Source organism: Lotus japonicus, chromosome 6 (genome assembly GCF_012489685.1).
Source record: "Lotus japonicus ecotype B-129 chromosome 6, LjGifu_v1.2".
Taxonomy (NCBI): Eukaryota; Viridiplantae; Streptophyta; class Magnoliopsida; order Fabales; family Fabaceae; genus Lotus; species Lotus japonicus.
This window is the reverse complement of record NC_080046.1, coordinates 59,014,417-59,038,325: the sequence shown is the minus strand read 5'-3', so window position 1 is coordinate 59,038,325 and position 23,909 is coordinate 59,014,417. Positions and strand designations below refer to the sequence as shown.

Sequence of the window (23,909 nt, the reverse complement as noted above, 5' to 3'; positions counted from 1 at the left end):
AGTTACTAGGAAGATTTTAGTTGATAATTTATGATTTTAATTATTCTATGATTGGTTTCTATAAAGTAAATTTATCAGTCATCACATTAGTTAATTATTTATTATGGTTACATTGGAGAGACAAAGCCCCACAGCAGTTAATTTTGAAAGTGTGATTTGTGAACATATATTCACATATAAAAAATTATGAGGTTTTTTAAATATTAATAGTAGTATACTCTTTAAGCATATTCATTTGATCCGTAAGCATATTCATTTGATCATCAGTTAATTATACTATTAATGATTGTCTTAATGCTGTGTTTTTTTAGCACTAATGTATTTTACCATGACAATCACCAGACTAATCTCCTTGAAAATTTAAGATCACATTAAGGGGACAAACATCTCCAAACCAAGATTCTTTTCAATATACACAATGAAAAGATCAAATCATCAACTAAATGCTTAAGGAACTCAATAATCTACTCTTCGGTTTTTAAGTGAATTTCTAATTTTAGACGAATTGAATTCTTGATATTTTTCATTCACCTGGCTATTAGTTAGTTAGCCTTATTAATATCATTCTTAAATTAAGCTCATACATCACATCTACGCTTAGCCGGTGGTTGATTCGAATGGTACAAATTTAATTTGAATTTAGATAGCACGTAGTTAGATTATCCTTAAATTCATAGTTAACAAATTAGAACACCTTTCGATCTTGATTGAAAGACTTAAATTGTAAGTTATTTCTATCATCTGATTTTGATAAAAAAACATAAGTGGACTAATCCTAGTCCTGTGGTCGACATTTCATCAATTAATGAATACAAGAGATTTAAACTTCAGGAACCCAAATCCTAAGCTAAGTACTGTCTCACTTCAAGTAAAAAAATTGTGTTGAGAGGCCACTCCCACTAAAAATGTGGATGGTTACTTTTAAAAGATTACCTTAAAATTTTAAGATATGGCAATATCGAGCCGCCTCCTCCTTTATGGGGTCCCACCATGTAAGTGCCACTTGGCTATAATGTTCTTATCATTCCCGTCTGGTCTATAAAGGAAGGCTTGTGTTCTGCCCAGTCTCCCACACAGCTTCAAATTAAGCCTCCAACATTTATTAAGAAAGAAAAAAAAATGAGATCTCTTAGTACTCTCATAGCTCTGTTGTGTGTAGTGGTTGTGTTTGGAGGACTAAGCTTGTCCTCAAATGCACAGCTTGATCCCTCGTTTTACAGGAACACTTGTCCTAAGGTTCATTCAATTGTACGAGAAGTTGTGAGGGAAGTTTCTAAGAAAGATCCTCGAATGCTTGCCAGTCTCGTCAGACTTCATTTCCATGACTGTTTTGTTCAAGTACGTATACTTTGTTTCCAAATGCAAATTCATCACTTAATTACCTCCGATTAGGCTTTCCTCATCTCTTTTTTACTAGTGTTTTTTACCCGTGCGTTGCACGGCGATTAAATTTATTTGAAAGATGAATCAGTAGAAATAAGTTTTAACTTAGTTTAGACTCTTTTTAGTATGTAAAACAGATATGGAACCGAACATATGATACAAACATGTTGATGAATGGACAACATTAAATATATTAATTTGATGAGGTTGTATAAACCTCACACTGTCAACACTTGAATAGTAATAAGAACAAAGTTTTTAAGGAATGCATTCCATTGAAATTGAAATAAGATAAACATAACAATGACAACGACATGAACGCTTATTAGAAGTTGTAGTCCATGATTAATGATAAAAACTCCATAACCGATCTTATTGTCAATCAAGTAAATTTGAGCTATAGAACCTACAAAGACAACAAATTATATAAGAGTAATAATAATTAACCAATACAAATATAAACTATGTATAATTTGAAAATGTTAAACAAACCTTATAAAAGCGTCAATAAACCTTCAAATTAGATGATCAATAAACTGTTTGACATCTTTTTATGCTGTCAAAAATAAAATTAATAACCATATCAGTTTTCCTACTAATGAAATTTAATTTGAAATTATTTGTAAGATAAAAAAGCACTTACATGTCAAATATTATCGAAGACTTCTTGATACACCACGTTGCGTGTAGTGTTAGATACAACTCCTTCGTCATCTATGATGAGCATCTTCAACCATTTTCTAGATTTAACTCTAGAAAGTGTAACATATAGCTGCCTGTGAGTAAAGACATGCCTTGGCAGATACATCCCAACATGAGATAAAGATTGCCCCTGACTTTTATTTATAGTCATTGCAAAACATAAATTAATTGGGAATTGTCTGCGCTGAAATTTGAATGGAATGTCAGAATTAGATGGAGTTAAACTCATCCTTGGAATAAATGTTGTTTCACCCATCTTGTTTCCATTTAAAACAGTAGCAACAATTATATATTTAGTCAAAGTTTTGACTATCATTCGAGTGCCATTACACAACCCTGCAGCTTGGTCAATGTTTTGAATGAGCATGATCGGGACACCAACTTTTAGTTTAAATGCATGGTTTGGAATTCAAGAGCATTTGAAATCATTTAAGAATTCTGATGTAAACCATTCCGCATTGACACCCGAATCTTCGTCTGACTTTCACAGAGTATCACAACTCAAATATTCTGTTTCATCACCAGGAATCATTGCTAACATAAAGTTGTTGATTTCCTCTACACTTTCAAGTGTTGGTGCAAGGATCGCTCTTTCTTGAAAGAAGGATTTTTTTTTGCAAATTATGCGCAAGTTTCGTATATGCAAAATTAACTAATTCAAGCAACGGTTCCTTACACTGTTCAATAAGAATATCTGGAGGAATCTCAATAAGTGTTTCTTCCTCATCAATTGTTTTAACTGTACCATCTCCCACTTGAAGCAACCAATCTGCAAACTCTTTTATTTCTGCTGCTGAAGAAGTCGATGTAGCATTTTGCAATCTCATATTAACAGTCAACTTCATTACCTTGCAATGCTTCCACAGATATGAAGAATTGATAGCTGAACCGACAATTTAAGAACGGCTTCCTTTGGAAATAACTAGAAGTATTTGTCTAAAGTCGCCTCCTAGTACCACAACTTTACCTCCGAATGGAATGTCATAACCATGGGTAGACTGAGTCTTCATAATGTCATTTAGAGATATGTCTAAAGCTTCAAAGCAATGTTTGTTTAACATAGGTGCCCCATCCTAAATAATTAGGCTTGCTTTTTTCAATAATTCAGCTTTTGGGGAACCTTGACGAAGATTACAGGTTGATATCTCATTTATTGAAATAGGAATAGAAAACGTTGAATGAGCCGTTCTACCTCCAGGTAACAATAGCGATGCAATTCCGCTAGATGCCACATTTAAGATGATAAGGCCCCTTGAACGCAAAGTAGCAGATAATGTATTCCAAACAAATGTTTTTCCAGTTCCTCCAAAACCATATAGAAAAAAGAATCCACCGTTATCAGACAAAACAACATCCAAAACGTTCTTATAAACAATCTCTTGCTCCGAAGTAAGAGAACTGACCAATTCATCATGAATCTTTACCATTTCATCCATATTATAATTCAACTCATCTGCAACGAATCTATTTTTAAAATTATGAATTTCTGAAAATTTAGGGTATGGTAAACATGGAAATTCCTTGAGCGACCTTCCATTGCCTTGCAATATTTTTTCAATCTCAATCATACATAAGTTCTGTAATTCTTCATCCTCTATACGAAGATCTCAATGACAGCACAATGTATCAGTATACATCAGGTTGGTAAACAACAAAAATTAGGAAGGATTATGTAGTGCCTTAATTATGTTTATTTTAAAGCATTTATACCTTCGTAAGCAATGGGTTAATGCGGTGATACATTTGGGAATAATTTATTTTTGTTTTCACAGTAGGGAATAATTTATTAATGATTATAATGTATGCTATAATTTTCCGCCCATAATTGTAGTTACTTCCATTTTAAATAATTTAAAAAGAGGTATGAATCTTCTGGTATTAATTTATTTTAAAAGTCATTTAATGCTTTCATATTTCTATAAGTTTGAAAAATATTTGATAATGGAGAGAATGATGCTACTCATAATAAATAATTAATGCTCTTAAATTCATTTAAAAGTGTATGGAATATCACGAATTTTTTTTTACGAAATTAAAACTAAAAATTAATAGCAGCTATGGGTTCATGAAGTGATTAATTTGGGAATAATATATTAATGATTACGAATATACACTCAATATTTTACTTAATATTTTTTTTAAAAAAATATTGAGTGTTGGGTTAAAATCTACACTATTAACTTAAATAAGAAAATTAAATAAAATAAGGAAATTAAATTAAATAAGAAATTTATATTATATGATAAATATTGAGAATTTTTTTTTCCAATTTTAGAAAGAAAATGCACTTAATCAAGTGCAATTTTTTCCTTCTAATCATACTTACAAAAATTTTGTAATCAAATTTGCAATATTTTAAAAAAATGGTAGTATTTTTAACGTGATACTCATGGATAAAACATTTTTTAAAAAAAACTGACACATAAATGGGTTTCCTTAGTGAAGCTCTAAAATAGATTTGTTCCGGATTTTTTTTTTAACCTGAAAGAAATAATAGTGAGATTGGATTTTGGAAAAAAAATGTGTTAATACAGTTTTTTATAAATATATAAAAAAACGAAAAATTTGTACATCATTAAGGTAATACTGATTATTTATCAATTTATCACATTGATTAACCAAATTCTTTTTTTATGGGTTGGAATCAATCAAAAATTAATGCCCAAAGTTTTTCCCAATATTTAAAGCAGAATTAGGCAAGGAATAATAAATCATTTTCGTTTTTTAAATTAATGGAAAAAACATAATACATTAACTAAATTCCCAATTTGAACCTGATCTAGGTCATCATTTCGTTTTCTATATTTATTCTAAAATAAAAAATAATACTTAAATATGTAAAGAATAATAATTAATTTGTCTACTATGAACCACAAATAATTAAAAGAAATGAAAGATTGCAGAAAATTAAATATTAATAATTGTGTCTAAAAAATAAGTTCATCTTCTTGCTACATTTGCAAGCAGGGTAATACCAATCCATACCCTCTGCGATATACTTAACCGTACCAAGAACAACACAATAGGACTTCTGCTAAATTAAATGTGTAAATCAAAACGTGTAATATATGTTGTAACTAAAAATGGAATGGAATATAAATTATTATTGAATTGTAAAGTCAAAAGTATACCTCACCAAAATCTTTGAGTTGCTCAATGGTTTTCCCATCACTAAGTTTTAGGAAATCATCTTCAGGGGTAGATTTTTTTGCCGAGTCCTGCAGCGGGCTAATCACTTGTGCAGCAGTATCATTTGATTCCAAGAACCTGGAAGATAGTCGATTTCATAGTTTGTTATGAATAGAAAAAATGAAAGAGGTTTAAAAAATTAGAATAAAACTCACCGAGCTCGGAGAGGGGCAGCTTCTTGTATGAGAGGATTAAAAAGAACCTTTGTAGCCCCATAAACATTTTGGAGACTTGTCTTACCTGTAAAAAAAAATTAGAATAAAGGAAAATAATATGCGCAACGAAATTTTGATCATTCGACACCAGATCAAACTTTTCAATACCTTTAAAGGGCTTGATCTTTGCACATTGCACCACCACAACAGTATTTGTTGCATCTCCCGATGCAAGATAACCTACGATTTCCGCAACATACTTGCCAAAAAAGGCACATTCAACCCTATCCCTATTTAAAAATTTAGGAAAATATAAAAATGATTTAATAATAATAAATAATGAAAAAATGTGAATAAAATTTAAAGTCAAGAGTGTACCCATCTTGGTCAAGTTGAATAGTAATTCTCTTATGTTTTTCCCCGTCTTTCTCAAATTCTTGCTCACCAGTTGCACCAGTGGGAATCTCAATTACATCTGCTCAATCAAAAAAACACTAATCCAAATTTTAGAGTAGTGATTTAAAAGCAAAAAGATTTGAAAAGAGTATATACCTATAAGAAAAGATGTATCAAGGTCCTTAGAAATTATATCAGAGAGTGGCACAAAAGAATAAGGGCTTAAGTTTATCGCCTTGTTGGGAACCAATCTCACAGAAGTATGAATGTCAAAGTTGATTTTCCATGGATGCGAGGTTGGACGGAAGTCACGACCACTTTCACCAACACCAAAAAATGAAATCTGATATACCCGACCTTCACTTAGCAAAGATTGAAATCGGTATATAAGAGTCTTTCTTACCGAAGCGTGAATCTTATGACCCTGAAATTTAACAATAAGAGAACATAAGAGATTTACCAACCATTTCAAAAAAATTAACTTAAAACATGGTGATTATAATAAAAAGTGATATACCTTGTCATCCATAAGAATCATGTCCATGGAAAATGGAAGCTTTGAGCCATATAAGCTCGGACTATGCCATAAACGAATAACCTTTGCCATAATAGTCCAATTCTCCTTCGAGGCATCGAGGGTGGCGACATCGTCAATTGCCATGAGATCAGAACAAAGTATATTTCAAAGCTAATTAATTGGTGGATGATGAAAGGACTGATGATGGTGAAGAATAACATTAGGTGATTTATATAGAAATCAGATAAGTGTGGCTCACAATGTAAAGAAAAAGTGCAAAGAATACACCCTTGACTTTTTATTCGAGTATTATAGTAATTCGTATGATTCCTATTACAAAACTGAATATTCGAATTGAATTTGAATTGAATAAGATGAATAAATCTTAAATTTCAAGTCGAAAATATCGTAACATTTGATAGCATTAAATGTAATCAATCCAAATTCAAATTTTCCTCAGCATTTTGCGGTTTTAATTTGGTCGAACATATGGTCAAATTGGAAAGTAGTAAATAGAATCAATGCAAATTTGACAATATCATTCAAATTTGAAGTTTTTATTTAAAAGAATTAAATCAAATAAATAAATAGATACAAATCAATACTTAATTTTAAAAACATAATGCATTAACTGATATAGGTCAGCATTATGTGTAACCATTTTATTTAGGTTTATTCTTTTATATTAAGAAAGGAAATAAACTAACTCAATTTTAAATTTTTCCTTCTAATTAGCCTAACCTTCTGGATTTTTTTTTAAAATCAGTAGCATTAAAGAAGGATAATCAAGGAGGCCGATTTTTTAGGTTTATTCTTTTATATTCATTTATACATCTATATAATTGCCCCAATCAACGACAATTATTCAATACTCCTGGAATTTTGGCTATAAATTAATTGTGTGACAATTGGAATTTTTGACTCATTGTGAAAGGAAATAAATTTACTCAACTTTAATTTTTTTCATTCAATTTAGCCTAACCTTCTGGAATATTTTTTAAAAATTGTAGCATTAAAGAAGGATAATTAAACTTGGCAATTTTTTGAATGCTGTTTGTATTCTATAGTTGTGGCTCTTCAATTTGACTTTTTCAAATAAATGAGTGGAATCAATTGGCATTGCATTCAAATAAATAGGTTTAATTCAAATAAATGTGTTGCCAACTAATGGGCCTTCATACAAAACTCATATAAAAATGGGTTTGTAATACTTTGGTCCAAATCAATGTCATGGTGACACTTGTCAGGCAAAGAGGGGGTTGAGTGAAAGTTATTCTTGGAGTGTCAAGTGTGCTAGGTGGATCTCACAACCTTCCTCTTTTCTAAAGTATATAGAATAATTCAAATAAATGTGTTGCCAATTAATGGGCCTCCATACCAAACTCATATAAAAATGGGCTTGTTATACTTTGGTCCAAATCAATGTCATGGTGACACTTGTCAGGCAAAGAGGGGGGTTGGGTGAAAGTTATTATTGGAGTGCCAAGTGTGCTAAGTGGGTCTCACAACCTTCCTCTTTTCTAAAGTATATAGATGTCATGGTGACACTTGTCAGGCAAAGAGGGGGTTGAGTGAAAGTTATTCTTGGAGTGTCAAGTGTGCTAGGTGGATCTCACAACCTTCCTCTTTTCTAAAGTATATAGAATAATTCAAATAAATGTGTTGCCAATTAATGGGCCTCCATACCAAACTCATATAAAAATGGGCTTGTTATACTTTGGTCCAAATCAATGTCATGGTGACACTTGTCAGGCAAAGAGGGGGTTGGGTGAAAGTTATTATTGGAGTGCCAAGTGTGCTAAGTGGGTCTCACAACCTTCCTCTTTTCTAAAGTATATAGATTAACTATAAAAGCACATGAATCATCTAATTGCACTAGGTAAAGTTTGGGTTAAATATTAATTATAATTTTAATATTTAAGATAAATGATAAAATATAAAATTTTTAACCCACTAACCTAAAATATTATTGACTACAAAATTTTAACATAGACTTTATCTAGTGTCATTTAGACAACTTAACTTCACATATTTTACTTGTACCTAGTTTATAACAGTTAAAGTTTCCACCCACAGACAACCTATGCAAAACTATGGGCCGGGTAGCGAGACCACTTTCAAATTAACTACTTTTGAAGTTTAATAAAATTAACTTTACTAAAGTTAAGTCACAAAAGAATAAATTTGTATTTTAAAATGGTTGTCTGACTTATATGTCCTATCCTATTTAATTTCATTCTAGTAGAATCAAAAATATTCACAAATTTTTAATTTTTTTTTATAAATACCCATAACGGTTCACTGGAATGGGGTTAACGGGTTAAGTTACTAGGGGTGCACATGGATTGGGTTGGATGAATTTTGATTAAAATAAAATCGGAACCGATTAAAATTGTCAGGGTTGGGTTGAGTTGGATTTCACGAATTTCTTCTTCGGACCCGATCCGAACCAACCCGACGAAGTTTGGATTGGGTTGGATGGATTTATTGGGTCACTATATTAAAATAATAATATATTTAAAATATTAAAAAATCTTGTAAAAATTATTATAAATTTAGAAAAAGTTATAAAAAATACTAAATATGTTATAATACTAAATAGCATGAAAAAGACATAAAAAGTTATAGAAATAATACCACATAAATGACAAATAGCCAAATATCATGAAAACTAGAAATTATACCCGTGCGTTGCACGAGTTTATTTATAATATTTTAAAAATTATATATGATTATTATAGTTTTAAGAAATATATAAATATGTTTAATTATAAAATATAATATTTAAATAATAATGGAGGTGAGACATTTCATTGAGTAGAATTAGAGTTGTCTAAATCTAAATAATTAATATTACTCAAATTTGATAATTGACCTTTTTTAAAAAAGAAACCTTATTGAAACGCAATAAAAATGAGAAAAACTTTCTCATTTATATAATTACATTGGATCACAACAAACTCATATCTGTTGTTCCCTACCACACCCTTGATTTGCCAAAAAGTTTGTCATAGTGTTTTCCTGACTCAATACATGCACCACACCAACACACTGAATTATAGACATCAGATGATCTATATGATTAAATACATGTTCCAATTTCCATGACCTCCTATCTACCATAGACGTACTCACCCAACCACTGAGGAAGAATCACTCTCAACTACCACATTTGAAAATTTAAATTGTTGGAAAAATAACAAAGCATGTAACACTGCTTGAACCTTCGTCAAAAGCCCACAACATTTCAGTTCCTTTTGCAAAGTAACCTAACAAATCTCCTCCTTGATCCCTCAAAATCCCGCCAATACCACTCACCACTGGGTTCCCTTTCAACGCCTCATCTACATTAAACTTCAAAACAGTTTCTAGTTGTGGCTCCCAATACACTCTTTGTGGCATCTTTTGTTTTCGTGACCATTTAATACGCTCAAAGCCTCTAGCTAGCAAACTGTTCCAAATCATATGAACAATCATTCCACTTCCCCTTGACCCACCAAAACACACAAACCAAGCAATAGTCTCATATATGTTCAAGAGAAACAATATTGTTATTAAACACGCATGCATTTCTCTCTAGTAATTGATATTAAATAATTAGCACTGAAGTAGTCTTAATATTTTATTCATTTAAAAATATAGAAATCATTATGTGAATTTGAAATATATTAAATCAAGTAATAAGTTTTTAATATCATAAATAAGTTATAATGACATATTTTTTTACACTTTATATCCACAATAAAGTAATTTTAACTTTTAAAATTACAATAAGAAATGATTTTATCAGTGTAAAGAATTATTTATTAAATTTAAATTTATTCAACTCTGGTTATAGTTATTTTACTCTGTTATTATTTCTCAAGTCATTTCTACTAATATATAATAAATAAAAAATTATATTTGAAGAATTTTTTCAACGAATACACACATATTATAGTTAATGGTAAATACTCATAGAGCGACTTTTTATTTAAAGACTACTTTTTCTTAATTATTTTTAATAAATATTATTTTATTATAATTAATTTTAACTCTCAGTATTTTTTGTATAAAAAATATTACTTGGTTCTATTTTAATTTTCTTCCCTTCAATTTATGATTGATAATTAATATTCTAACATTTTTTAATTAATATTGAATAAACCATTTTTTTATAAGCAACTACAATTTATAATTAATAGTTAATACAACTAATACAAACATGAGTATTTTATTATCTAATGTATTTTATATTTTTACTATTTAATATATAATACTTTCATATATATGATTTAATGTAGTTTTTTTTTATAGTTGATGAATTATTTTCTGAAATGAAGAAATAATAAATGAGTAATGTAAAAAACAAATTCAAAATTTAGTTTATAATTTTATTATTTAGTATAGGTATCTAAATAGTCTCTAGTTAATTTCTTTCAGTTTTCAATATTTATATTTAATGTATTTAATAAAAATATTATTACATAATTTAATCAAAGGTTACAACATATTGGCATGTGTAAAGTCAAAAATCATAAAAATTGAAATATTTCAAAAGTTACATTATATTGAAAGTTGAATAGAAATTTAATTTGTTTAACTTCATTGTTTAATGCTTTTATTACATATAGCTCAAGTGAGCTTTACATATATATATAGATATCAAACTTCATTACCAAATAACATGAAACAATTTAATATAAATAATATCTAAAAAGTGAAAAACAACACTAAATGTCATGTCATGACACTTAGAACTTAGATGTCTCCAACATGCCAAATAACTATATATAAACATGTAATAAATAACTACGAACAAATACTCTAAGTTCAAATATGACAAATAACTACAAATACTTAAGTCTCAAAGTTTCAAAAAGTCATCACTCCGACACTAGCACTCCAAGTATGAGTAAAATTATAAAAATTATTATTATATGTATGGATTCTGGGTTGGGTTTGATGGATTTGAACTGAACCCGAAATCCGATCCGAACTTGGTTGGGTTGTAGTAATATCCATCCGACTAATTCGATTGTCCGATCCAACCCGCATTTTTTCTATTGGATCGGATTGGATTGGGCGGGTTCCACTAGTACAAAAAATAGATAAGGTAGCGGTTAAAATATAGCAATGGTAGTGGTTATAACCGCAGAAAAGCAAGGCGTAGCCATTGAGCATGTGCAGCAGTAGCGGTTCATAACCGCTACCTTTAAACACTAAAGGCAGCGGTTGTTTTTTAGGGAACCGCTACCAATACTGCAGAAATGATACCACCAGCAAACTTCAAACGTAGCGGTTATAACCGCTGTCTTTGTTTGAATATTAACAACAAAGGCAGCAATTCCAAACCGCTGCGTTAAGTTTTATTTATTTTTTAAATGTACTGTATGAAACGTAGGCAACTGGCCTTCCTTACTAAAGAAACATGCTAAAAGAATTTCCAAACCAAAATTTACATAGTTCCCAAGTATCTTGATTATGTAATAATATTTGCTAGAAGGAAAAACAATTAAAACATGACAAAGTTCATCTTTTAAGGTTTCCAAACAAAATAGGCTAAAATAAACATACATATAAGTGTATAACCTACACATATAATAATGAAAGAGTAAGTACGATACAAAAAGATGACAGCTAAATTCTCCAATAGCTTGCTCATCAAAATCCAAAAGACTTCACTATCTCCATAAACCTGCACCAATAAAACAAAAATCCAAACAAGTCAACATGTGATAATACAATTACAACATTATCAAAGCACGAGCAAAGAGGGCTATGACATTCACACCGCTAAGCCATGAACCTCTAAAATCAACCGACACAATTAAATTCAGGTCCTCACATCTTCTATTTTAGGTACTCTAGCAAAAGTAAGATTTTAACAATGAACCCAACACTTGGTTGTACCATTATTTTTGCAAAAGCTCAATTGAAGTCTGAAGGTTATTAGAACATGGATTAAATATAATAACTAAACTATGGATTAAATTTAAAACAACAATCGATAAATTTAGAATTGATAAAATACAAGCAATAAAGTCCAAACAAAGAAAAACACACAAAATAAAGATAAATAAATGTCATTACCTGTCTTGTTTCTCTCTATCACAATCACCTTTGTGCTCATGGCCTCGCAATACCACTCTGAAACTGCAAATCACCAGATACGTACTAGAAATTCAGCTATTTTTATGAGATTAGAGAGCTTAAAGTAAAAGGTGTACTTTTCAAGGAATAGTATGGAATTACACAGTTTAAAAACTAATAGCATAGTTTGTTTAACATGTACATATCTTTCATCACAATCTCATTTGTTAATTGTTTAATCAATAGTTACTACTCCACAGTTTAGTGCACTCCTCACTTTAATCTAAACTTTTTCCACAAACCTAACAACCAGGGATTTCAGATCAAATGTGTAACAACAAAGAGAAGTTATTACAAGACAGTGAATGAAATGCAAATGATTAAGAGTACTCAAACATGCATTCAAGTTAACAGCAGAAGATTAGCGTTTGTGGCCAGCTGGATGGTACTAGTAGTTGTGGTGGAACACAATCGTCAGGTCCCAAGTTCAAATGTTGATAACAGCTATGAAGTTTACAACATAAGCTTATTATATAATTCATAAAGAACCAAGCAGGCTGCAGTTTTAGTTTACTGCAGATGCTTATAATATAGTTGATAAAGAATTTCTGGTTCTGATATATGTTGCTGTTATCTTCAAAAACAGCAAGGATTTCTGGTTTTCTTATCTATCTGTTTGCAGCAATGGTGAGGATCTAATCGGTTTCGTCTTTACTGGTTTGCTAATGCTCGAGATTTTTGGGCTGAGCTAATGAAGCTGTTGAAGAAGCTGCAGGGGACTTTTACTTAGTGCAATTTCTGCTGGATGTGGTTGGAGCGCCTAGGCCTATTGGAGAGTAGCCATTGAAGTGAAGATGGTTTCATTTATCTTATATGGATACGGCTGGTTCTGTTGCTCTGAGGTTTTTTGCGCAGTGGTGAAATAGGGGATAAAATTCTGATCTATTTTGCTGTGTGTACAGCGAAAATAAAGGGCCGGTTTTTTCTTTTTGATAGGCAAAAGAATGTATTAAAATAGAAGTACAAGAAGTACTTCAACCCAATACAATGAAGAAGAGAACAAGGGAAAGGAAAAGAACACGAAAAAGTATAACAGACCTAAGACAAGAAACTAATCCATCCCTCCATCTCAAACAAAGAGAACACTAAAAAGCCACAAATGACTATAAAATCTCCTCAAGCCCACCAAAACAGATCCACATTGCCATCAAACCGTGGTAGATTGCTTGAAACAGATAGCCAACAGAGACAGGACAAAATAAATAAAAGCCTCCAATAGTCAAGATCAATTAACTCCAATCAGCATAATCAACATGGTACCTTCCTCAAATCTGTCAACTGCAGTATGTACAATCCTCTAGGCACAACAAAGATCAAAGAAAAGGAGTGAAAAAACAGAAGTCACCTACAGCTCAGCAAGCCTTTCAAAGTAAGTCCAGAGACAAAACAATAGGGTGCTGTCATCTCATAAAGCTGGTTTTGAAGGCTTTAAATTGCTGTGCAATAAGCAATGCTACAACATATAGAAGATGATATAATATAAAACAACTATCCCCCTCTAATATTTTCTTAAGGCAACATAAGGTTTAACGAAAAGCACAAAAAATAACACCACATTAATTCTTTTGTGTGCCATCAGACAAGGAGCCCCACGAATCAATCTTTTTTTTGGTTCAAGAGTTAATTACATAAACCACAAAACTAATGTGATAGCTATGGAATACAGTAATTTGTAAAATTCAGAAGTTTAAAAGAGAATCTCTGAGTTCAAAAATGAACTTAAAACATCCATTGATACACAAAGCAATAAGTTGTTACATTGCAGATTAACAAGGAAAAGAACTACCTATCACCCAATACATAAAACTGCTGCTAATTTCTTTCTCTAATCTACCCTAAAAACATTGCAACCAATCTATCAAACTCATCACCCCCAATTCTTGCCATTTGTTTTTCTTGACGGCAAAACTTATCCTCACCCACAGATAAGCCAGACACAGCAATTGACCAAATATAATACAAACTTAAAAATCAAAAACTGTAGATTACCGGCAAAATAGAGATGACAGCAACAACCACGAGATGAGTTTGACAACAAGACGGAGTACGGCGCCAATAATCACAAAGAGACGGCAACACCCACAAACCTCGCAGCAACCGTGGCGGCAACAAGACGAGGAAGACAACCACAAACCTCGAAGCAACGGTGGCGGCAACAATTTCTGGTGGCTGTTAGGGCGCGAGATATATGGCGAAAAGATGCGTGCAGAATGGGAAGCAAAGACGGTAGCAGCAAGCTGTGGAGTAGGCCGCCAAAAATCTATGGTAACTGGTGTGGAGTAGGGCGCGCACGATCTATTAGTGGAGAAACCCTGCAGCTCTTTTTTTTTTTTAAATGATAAAGTAGCAAACTCTAAGGTAGCAGTTCATTTTTACCCGGTACCAAAGCCCACCTTCCCTATTTTGTTACTTAGTCCACTACCTATGTTTGCTTAAAGGTTGCGGTTGTTTTTTTAACCACTACTTTAGCCCCTTCCACACTAATTAATATAAAAAAAACGTGATAAGGTAGTGGTTCTTTTAAAACTGCTACCTTTAGGCCGCTACCTAATCCTTTTTGTGGTGTAGTGTTCATTGAATTTACCCGGCCATGTTCACCCCTATAAGTTATCCTATGCAGTAAGTTGGACAACCTCAATTTTAATGATGGTCTCTTTTTTTTAACTTTCTCCTTTTTTTCTTCTAAATTACTGGTTGTTTTGGGCTCGCTTAATGTTCTAAGGTACTATTTTCACAACACTAATCCTAGATGACAACGACTAGGACCACAACCAACAATTTGGATGACTAAAATGTCAACGTCACCTCTTGATAGATTTCAATCCACTTGGATTGTGTTTTGGTTTTAAAATAAATAGATTAACTACAAAACATTATCGTGCCAGATTGTGCATTTATTTTATCGTGTCAATAAGCATATAGCTCTTTTTCCACTAGGTTCTTTGCTTGTGATTCGTATAGAGGCACTAATTTTCTTCTGCTAATTATCTTCTAATTAAAAGTAATTTTAGAACATTTTAATTTATGGTGGAACCACACACCAAACATGCTATGAGACTTGAGAGCCAATAACAAATGAATTGATTGTGTTATCCATGATTGTGACAGGGGTGTGATGCATCAATTTTGCTGAACAACACCAATACAATCTTGAGCGAACAACAAGCTTTTCCAAACAACAACTCCATAAGGGGTTTGGATGTTATCAACCAGATCAAGACATCAGTTGAAAGCGCTTGTCCTAACACCGTTTCTTGTGCTGATATTCTTGCCCTTGCTTCTGAAATTTCTTCCCGTCTGGTATATATACATAATACATGCCTCTATTTCCTGTATATATAATGTAGATTTCTAATTTAGCATGTCATATCATCTTCAAATTGATTTTGCTTGAGTTCTAATTATAAGTTTACATCAAAGATAATAAATTTTAACTAAATTAAATAGAAATTTTTATTTTACTTGTTGCGATGAATAGGCTAAAGGTCCTGATTGGAAAGTTCCCTTGGGAAGAAGGGATGGTCGAACAGCAAACCGTACTGCTGCTAATGAAAACCTTCCAGGTCCTTCCTTCTCTTTGGATCGACTTAAAAAAGCATTTGGTGATCAAGGTCTCAACACTAATGATCTAGTTGCGCTTTCAGGTACGCAACATATATCATATTATAAATAGCATATACTAAACATTAGCAGTAAAAACATGGTTCTTGTTGTTGTATCAACTTTTAATATAGTTAGTCGTAGAATTTCTTGTTGTGATTAGTAAATTCATACTTCAATTAATTTCAGGTGCTCATACATTTGGTAGAGCCAGTTGCTCTTTATTCGTTGATCGATTGTACAATTTCAACAAAACTGGGAAACCCGATCCAACCCTTGACACTAACTACTTGCAACAATTGCGCAAAATATGCCCCAACGGTGGACCTGGATCGACCCTCGCCAATTTTGACCCCACGACTCCGGATATATTAGATGAGAACTACTTCACCAATCTTCGCGCTAAAAAGGGGTTGCTTCAAAGTGACCAAGAGTTGTTTTCAACAAGTGGCGCAGACACGATTAGCATAGTCAACAAATTCAGCAGCAACCAAGCTGCTTTCTTTGAGAGCTTTGAGGCTGCCATGATTAAAATGGGCAACATTGGTGTGCTTACTGGGAACCGAGGAGAAATCAGAAAACATTGCAATTTTGTTAACCAAAAATCTGCTGAACTTGACTTGGGTTCTGAAGAATCATCAGAGGGTATGGTTAGCTCAATCTAAATGATGAAATGTTGTGATTGGAGGCCACCAATAAAGTAGCTATAGGCATATTAATGTTATGTGCTGGCATGGCTAGTTAATATGTCTCGTGCATGCATGTGAGTGTGTAAGATGTTCTTTCTTGTAATTTCAAAAAAAAAAAATGTTCTTTCTTGTAGTCTGAGTCATGTATGGTTCATATTTAATAAAATTTCACTCTATGTATCTGTCTTGCTCTGTTTGTGTCCATCCTCTGGTTTTGAAAACACAGTCGCTATTTTATATATATTGTTTATCAAATGGTAATTTAATAAAAGGACCAGGGAAACAGTTGTGGATATTATTATGTATACTATTCATATAATTGAAAGTTTGAAACATTATTGAACAACTCTCGATTTTGATAGGATAGTGAAGTACATGTGCATTAATATTTACGGAGTGGATCTGGACACCTCCCCTGCTTTTATCTAATGCTTATCTGATTCACCAATGAAGAAAAGTGGGACTTAAGAAAGTGGAGAAACTAAAGGAAATCAGGAACTGGAAAAAAATAATTTACGAAATAATGATGTAAAAATCTCTCACGAAAATTAAAAATATGATAATTCTTCATTTTGATATAAAGTACTTAAAAGAATTTTGAATAAAATATAATTATTGTACTTTCACGTAAATTAAATGATATTTTAAATAATGAGAAACTTTCCACCATATATGTTAGCAACACTTTACAACGTTTTTTTTTACAGTGTTGAGTGAATTATCAACACTTTACAACGTACGATTATTAAAAATCACCACCAAAGGGTATATCAAAAGAATATCATTGACTTGACTGTCGATAAATAATTCAAAATCCCACTCTCATTTTTTTCCATGTATTGGTGAGCGATTTTTCTAGTGGGGCCCAGTTACTTTTTTTTTCTTCTTCTTCTGCTAGTTTCTTCTTCTAAAGCAAACAAGGAAAACCGTGATGTTATTTGTGTTTTCTGTTCTCCTTCATCTATTTCGTTACATTGCCAGCACATATACCAAAACCAAGTGTTAATCAATTAAACAAGTATAGTAGACAGAAAAATGCTATTACTTTGATTGCTACATAGAAAGAGACCTCACATCATAGTTTGGTTAGTGATTAATTATACGTATGCGGAAAAGAAAAAATGGATGGGAACTGGTAGCCGAGCAATATAATGATCACCATTTTTGTTTGTTAATAAGTTAAAGAAATTTATTAGCTAAAGTTAAGACTTGCAAGTAAGTACTCTCAAGAAAAAAAGAAATAATTGAAAAGTTTAATTACAAATATTTGAAATTATAGGAATTTAATTAATTTTTTTTTACTTTATCGAAAAATTACAAAACAAACAAACAGAAACTAAGGGATAGAAAGTGAGTCCTTCAACAGAAGGTACTCAACAAAATGGACTACCCTGTCAAATGTCAATAATTCAAGTCCCAGAACTAATAGCAGCAGCATCTCTGCGACCTAAATGATCCGCTACAACATTACTTTCCTGGTGCACATTGTTAATCCTAACATGCCAATCCCTTGCCAAGAGTTGAGTGATTGAGTTAAGATCAGAAATTCATAGTGCAACTGCACTGCTGCAATATCAACCAAAATAGCCACTAAATTGTCACAATCCACCTCACAAATTAGTCTCCTATAGCATCTGTTCCAAGCCAACTCGAGGACCTCCAACAACGCCTTGGCCTCCGCTCTAAGAGCATTGCCTGCCGCTTCACCTGAGTAGCAGCTCGCCAACCAGCGGCCTTGGTGATCACGAATGACACCACCCCCGCCCATTCGCAGCTCCTCCTCACGGTAGCTGCCATCGGAATTGCATAAAATTATAAGGATTCAATTAAAAAATACGTTCAAAAAAATTAAAAAATTGAATAAAATTATAGGGACATATGTATAAGTTTAACGATTTTTAATGACAAATTTTTAATAAATGCCATTGATTTGTTGAGCAAAATATACGCATATCATTATTTAAGTAAAAAAATTTTTTTTTTGATAAGTTGACAAAAAAAACATGATTTATATATGTTTTATTTAAATAAAATATCAGCTTAATATTTATGTTAATTACCGGTCTACCCACACATATATTATATATATGTCTAAATTATAAAGTCAGACCAATCATTCAAGAGTTTGAATTAAGACAGAGCACACTAACCAGGTTTGGTTTCAGACTAATGGCGTGGGATATGAAGCAACCGGGAAAGTCTAAAGATTTAGATTGGATTTCCTAACTGAAAATTTAAGACATTGTAATAAATTTACTATATCTGTATGTGAGATACTGAGATATTACTATAAGTCTATAACACATGGTTCTAGAACAAGTTTAGCTGTTCGAGTTTAGAAATACATGTATGGAGCAGAGGACTAAAGTTCAGGGAAAGCAGAATAGGCAAACAAGACCGACAAAAGTAGGTTTAATTTCATCCCAAAGATTGAGATCCTTTGATTTTTTGCTTCAGCCAAATAAAAAATGTACACGTAATTTCTAAATTAATATATTATTTATTTAGGTATTTTTTATGGAAAAGGTCAAAACAACGATGGAGAGGTACCTACAAAAACACTTTGATGTTCAAGTTAGTATATGAGTATAAAGAATGATATTTTCAAAATATAAAAAAGATATTTAAAAAAAAAAGATACATCAAATTTGTGGGGAAGTAATTTAATATTTTCTTATATATAACTTTTGTTAGTTATGTCTCCCACAATGGAGTTTTATTTCCTCAAAATGGATTATGGTCCCAAATGTGATTTTACAATGCACTCCCAAACATGGAATGGGAGACTTTTCTCTGTATACCGGTCACATGATTGAACTAGAACCACAAATGCAGGTGGTTGTCTCTTTATAAATAGATGCCTGTCATCTGCATCGATCTGCAAAGAGTCTTGCAAGAATTAGACATATATCTATCTATCAGAGGAAAAAATGAGTCCCATTCATCTAGCTGTAGTGTTCTGTGTGGTGATTGGGGCACTAGTACCCTACTCATCAGATGCACAGCTAGATAACTCGTTTTACAAAGACACTTGTCCCAACGTGCATTCAATTGTTCGTGAAGTGGTTAGAAATGTTTCCAAATCAGATCCTCGCATGCTTGGTAGCCTCATCAGACTCCACTTTCATGACTGTTTTGTTCAAGTATGTTTGTAGTGCTTTAGTACTGCATTTTGAGTTAATAACTAAGTAGATATATGCTTATGAGAAAATAAAATTTATGCCAAAATCGTCACTATGAGTATCTTATATTCCAGCTTTTTTGACAGGGGTGCGATGCATCAATCTTGCTGAACGATACCTCAACTATCGTTAGCGAACAAGGAGCTTTCCCAAACAATAACTCCATTAGAGGTTTGGATGTTGTGAACCAGATCAAGACAGCAGTGGAGAATGCTTGTCCAAACACAGTTTCTTGCGCTGATATTCTTGCTCTTGCGGCTGAAATTTCTTCAGTTCTGGTATGTCCATCCACTCATCCTATATTCTAATCCGTAAAATTCAATACTGAAATCAAGATAAGCTTTAGGATAGTTATTATTATACACCCATTTTTTTAAAAGGATAAAAGTGAAAATAAGAAAAATAATTGTTAATTGACAATATGATACATAAGAAAGAGAGGCATAAAAAAGAGAAAGAAGGTGGCACTGAGATAGAAAACAAGCAGTATGGTCCTTCACTCAGAGTATAAACAGAAAAAAGAAAAGAAAAAAAAGGGTGAGAGATATGAACGACAAAAAAGAGAAAGTTACAATAGTGATAAGAAAAGAATTCGACACATGAGAAAAAGTGTTATAAAAAAATTAATGATTCGTGAACAGATAGTTTTTATATACAAATTTTTTGCAGTTTTAAGCTGTTGCAAACATTAGCGGTGGTTAAAAATTGCCTCTAAACTGTGTTTGAAAGATGCATGTAAAAAACATATGTTTAACAATCATTTTAGATGAGAAAAAATTACTAATCAGTTTTTTTTTTTAATTCAAGTTGTTATTGTTTAATTAGAAAGAAAAAGAAAGACAAAAGATAAGGATATAGACAATTGGAATCCGTAAAAAAGAAAGAACGTGTTATCTTTAATAAAGGAATTTCTTTCTCTTTGGGTAGTTAGCTTTTAGAATGTGTCCTCAGTGAAAATATTGGCAGCCAATTTTGAAAATTAAGTACTGCTGTTAAAGGTGAAAAAATCAAAGTCTTATAAGTTAACATGCATATTCAAAATCATTGCTTTTTTATTCTATCCATTTTAATATTTACAATGATTTTCACAGGCTAATGGTGTTGATTGGAAAGTTCCATTGGGAAGAAGGGATAGTTTAACAGCAAACAGAAGCCTTGCTAACCAAAATCTTCCTGGTCCCAATTTCAATCTAAGCCAACTTAATGCCTCATTTGCTGTTCAAAATCTCAACATTACTGATCTAGTTGCACTCTCAGGTATAAAATATTTAACATCTTCAAGAAATTAGTCTCTATAAAAAATGGCATATATATATGTTAGTGTGTACTAATTTGTATGTATAATATTGTTTAATTTTTTAGGTGCTCACACAATTGGCAGAGGACAATGCCAATTTTTCGTTAACCGATTATACAATTTTAGCAATACCGGAAATCCTGATCCAACTCTCAACACGACCTACTTGCAAACATTGCGTTCAATTTGCCCCAATGGTGGACCGGGTACCACACTGGCCAATTTGGACCCGACCACACCTGATACATTAGACTCCAAATACTTCTCCAATCTTCAGGGTGGAAAGGGCTTGTTCCAGAGTGACCAAGTGTTGTTTTCCACAAGCGGCGCAGCTACCGTCGCCATTGTCAACAGTTTCAGCAGTAACCAAACTCTTTTCTTTGAGAATTTCAAGGCCTCAATGATAAAAATGAGCAGGATTGGAGTGTTGACGGGATCTCAAGGAGAAATCAGAAAACAATGTAACTTTGTTAATGGAAACTCTGCTGGATTGGCTTCTGTAACCACTAAAGAATCATCAGAATATGGCATGGCTAGCTCAATGTAATAAGTAATTAATAACATAATTAGCCGCATATGCTAGTTGGAAATGCAGAGGTACCTAATAAAGAGTTCTGTAAGAACAAGCTAAGACTACCATGGTTGTACTCTGTACACTACGGTCACATGGTATTGTGTTTGTAAGATTTGCTTTCCTATGTTACGAGAATATGTCATATGATATCATGTTAATGATTATGGTAAATGATACCACGGTCCTTGCTGGGGTGTTTGATATGGATATAAACTATAGCTACTAATTCCTGTTTCTAACAAAGAATATTTAATTACAGGGTATTGAAATTAAATGATCGATCAACTTGCAGGACCACTTGCTCTCGCTATATTAATCTAGCATCACAAGAACACAGCTTAGCTAGCTTGGCTGAAAAATTAAACGCATGCAGCTGCTCAAATTCTGTGATTTTCTATCTGTGAGCAAAGACAATTTTTTCTGATGGAAGTTTCCTATCTTGTCATATATATTTTCCAGAAATGTGGTATATCACCATTTTATACTTTCCCTTTACCTAATTTTTCATACTCATTCCGTTCCTATTTAACTGTTCAGGAAGAGAAGAAACACACATATTAAGGAGTGCAATTAATTTTGTTACTTTTCATAAAGTATTATTTAATTTTCTATTTCACCCTTTAAAATGTATATTATATTTCCTCATTTATTGTTTCTGTAAGGGCATTTCTTGGAAAAACATTATTTAATTCTCTCTTGAAACTCTAAGTGGACAGATATATAAAAACAAATTTTTTTCTTCAAAATGGACGGTTAATAAGGAACGGATGGAGTATAGTGTACTTGGTATTACATAGGTAATTTTCTTCTATCTTCTCTAGATACCAGAGTAGCGCTTACTGCTTAGTACTTGTCATGTTCTGTTATTATATTTAAAAAAAAAAACATGAGCAACATCCTTTCCTTCTTCAAAAATAAATTAATTAATTGGAAGCCAAAAAACTCTGTACAAAATTGGCCAAATCCTGAGTAGTGTGAGATCTAACTCTGTCTTGTATTATGAATAATGTGAGGTGTATTAAAATCAAAATTCTCTGTGGCCTTGATTGTGTCCTTCTGGTTTCAAATTAAGCTCCAAGAAAGGGCAGAATAGAGGAATCAAATATATTCGCACCCAAAATCCACAGTTAAGATATGAATAAAAGACAGTGTACTAAAACACTAGAAGAAAATGTTTTTAACCGACGCCCATCGAGAAGTCCAAAAAATTGTCGGTAACGCTTAATTACCAACCAACGGCTAAAAACTCGTTGCTATTGGCTCGTTGGTAATTACTGACAGAATTTTTATTGCTAACTTAAATATGGTTTTTTTCATCGCTAATTACTGACAATTTTTTCCGTCGCTAATTATCAACAATTATTTCCGTTGCTAAATTACTGACGGTTTTTCCGTCGGTAATTGATTTGGTTAGCGCAAAAAAAAAATGATTTTGTTGCAAATAAAAATGTCGATGTGACATTCTTATATGCCGCAAAAGAATCATTTTGCGGTCTTTAAAATTATAATTATTTATAATTTATACAAAAATGAGAAATTATTATTATTAACTAATTATCACTATTTTTTTTAAATTACGCTCATATTTAATATGAAAGAGATAACAAGATTTTTTTGGTGCATTGAAAAATTAACAAATAAATAGATGAACTAAGGGACGGCTAGGGGGCTTATCTAAAAAAAAAGGGACGGCTAGGAAATCTTTCAACAGAAGAGTTTCTAGCTTGGGAGAAGGGGAAACAATAATTTGAGTACCCACTGAATGAGAAATAGCACTCTGACAAGCAAGTCAATCAACCGAAGAATTACCATCATAGTGAATCCACGACACCTATGCCCTCCACCCTCTATCCAGGAGCTCACGAATTTCTCGCAACACCCGCACATGAACATGAAAACGCGCCCTATCACTATCCTCCAAAATCGCTACTAGTTCCGAGCAATCCACTTCACAAAGAAGTCAACGCGAATCACGATTCCAAGCCATGAATAACTCATCTCTAAAAGCTAACACCTCTGCTAGAAACAGACTTTTCGTTGATCCATTACTCATAAAGGGTGGAGGAAGAGAAATCCTTAGGAAAAATTTATGA

At 32.3% G+C, this 23,909-nt stretch overlaps 1 protein-coding gene and 1 long non-coding RNA gene across 2 annotated transcripts; one reads left to right on the top strand and one right to left on the bottom strand.

The window, feature by feature from the left end:
• The first annotated feature begins 1,064 nt into the window (after positions 1-1,064).
• On the top strand, positions 1,065-22,019 carry LOC130724038 (uncharacterized). The gene is made up of 10 exons (XM_057575198.1): positions 1,065-1,338; positions 15,583-15,774; positions 15,953-16,118; positions 16,264-16,728; positions 16,990-17,008; positions 18,196-18,205; positions 19,667-19,906; positions 20,032-20,223; positions 21,037-21,202; positions 21,308-22,019. Exons 1-10 carry the CDS (start codon positions 1,120-1,122, stop codon positions 21,787-21,789), a joined length of 2,151 nt encoding a protein of 716 aa, XP_057431181.1. The 5' UTR covers positions 1,065-1,119; the 3' UTR covers positions 21,790-22,019.
• LOC130724039 (uncharacterized) lies at positions 11,851-14,851 on the bottom strand. The gene is made up of 3 exons (XR_009014413.1): positions 14,464-14,851; positions 12,415-12,477; positions 11,851-12,019 (listed from the first exon to the last, which is right to left on the bottom strand). It is a non-coding gene; the product is annotated as an uncharacterized LOC130724039 (long non-coding RNA).
• Positions 22,020-23,909: the final 1,890 nt, after the last annotated feature.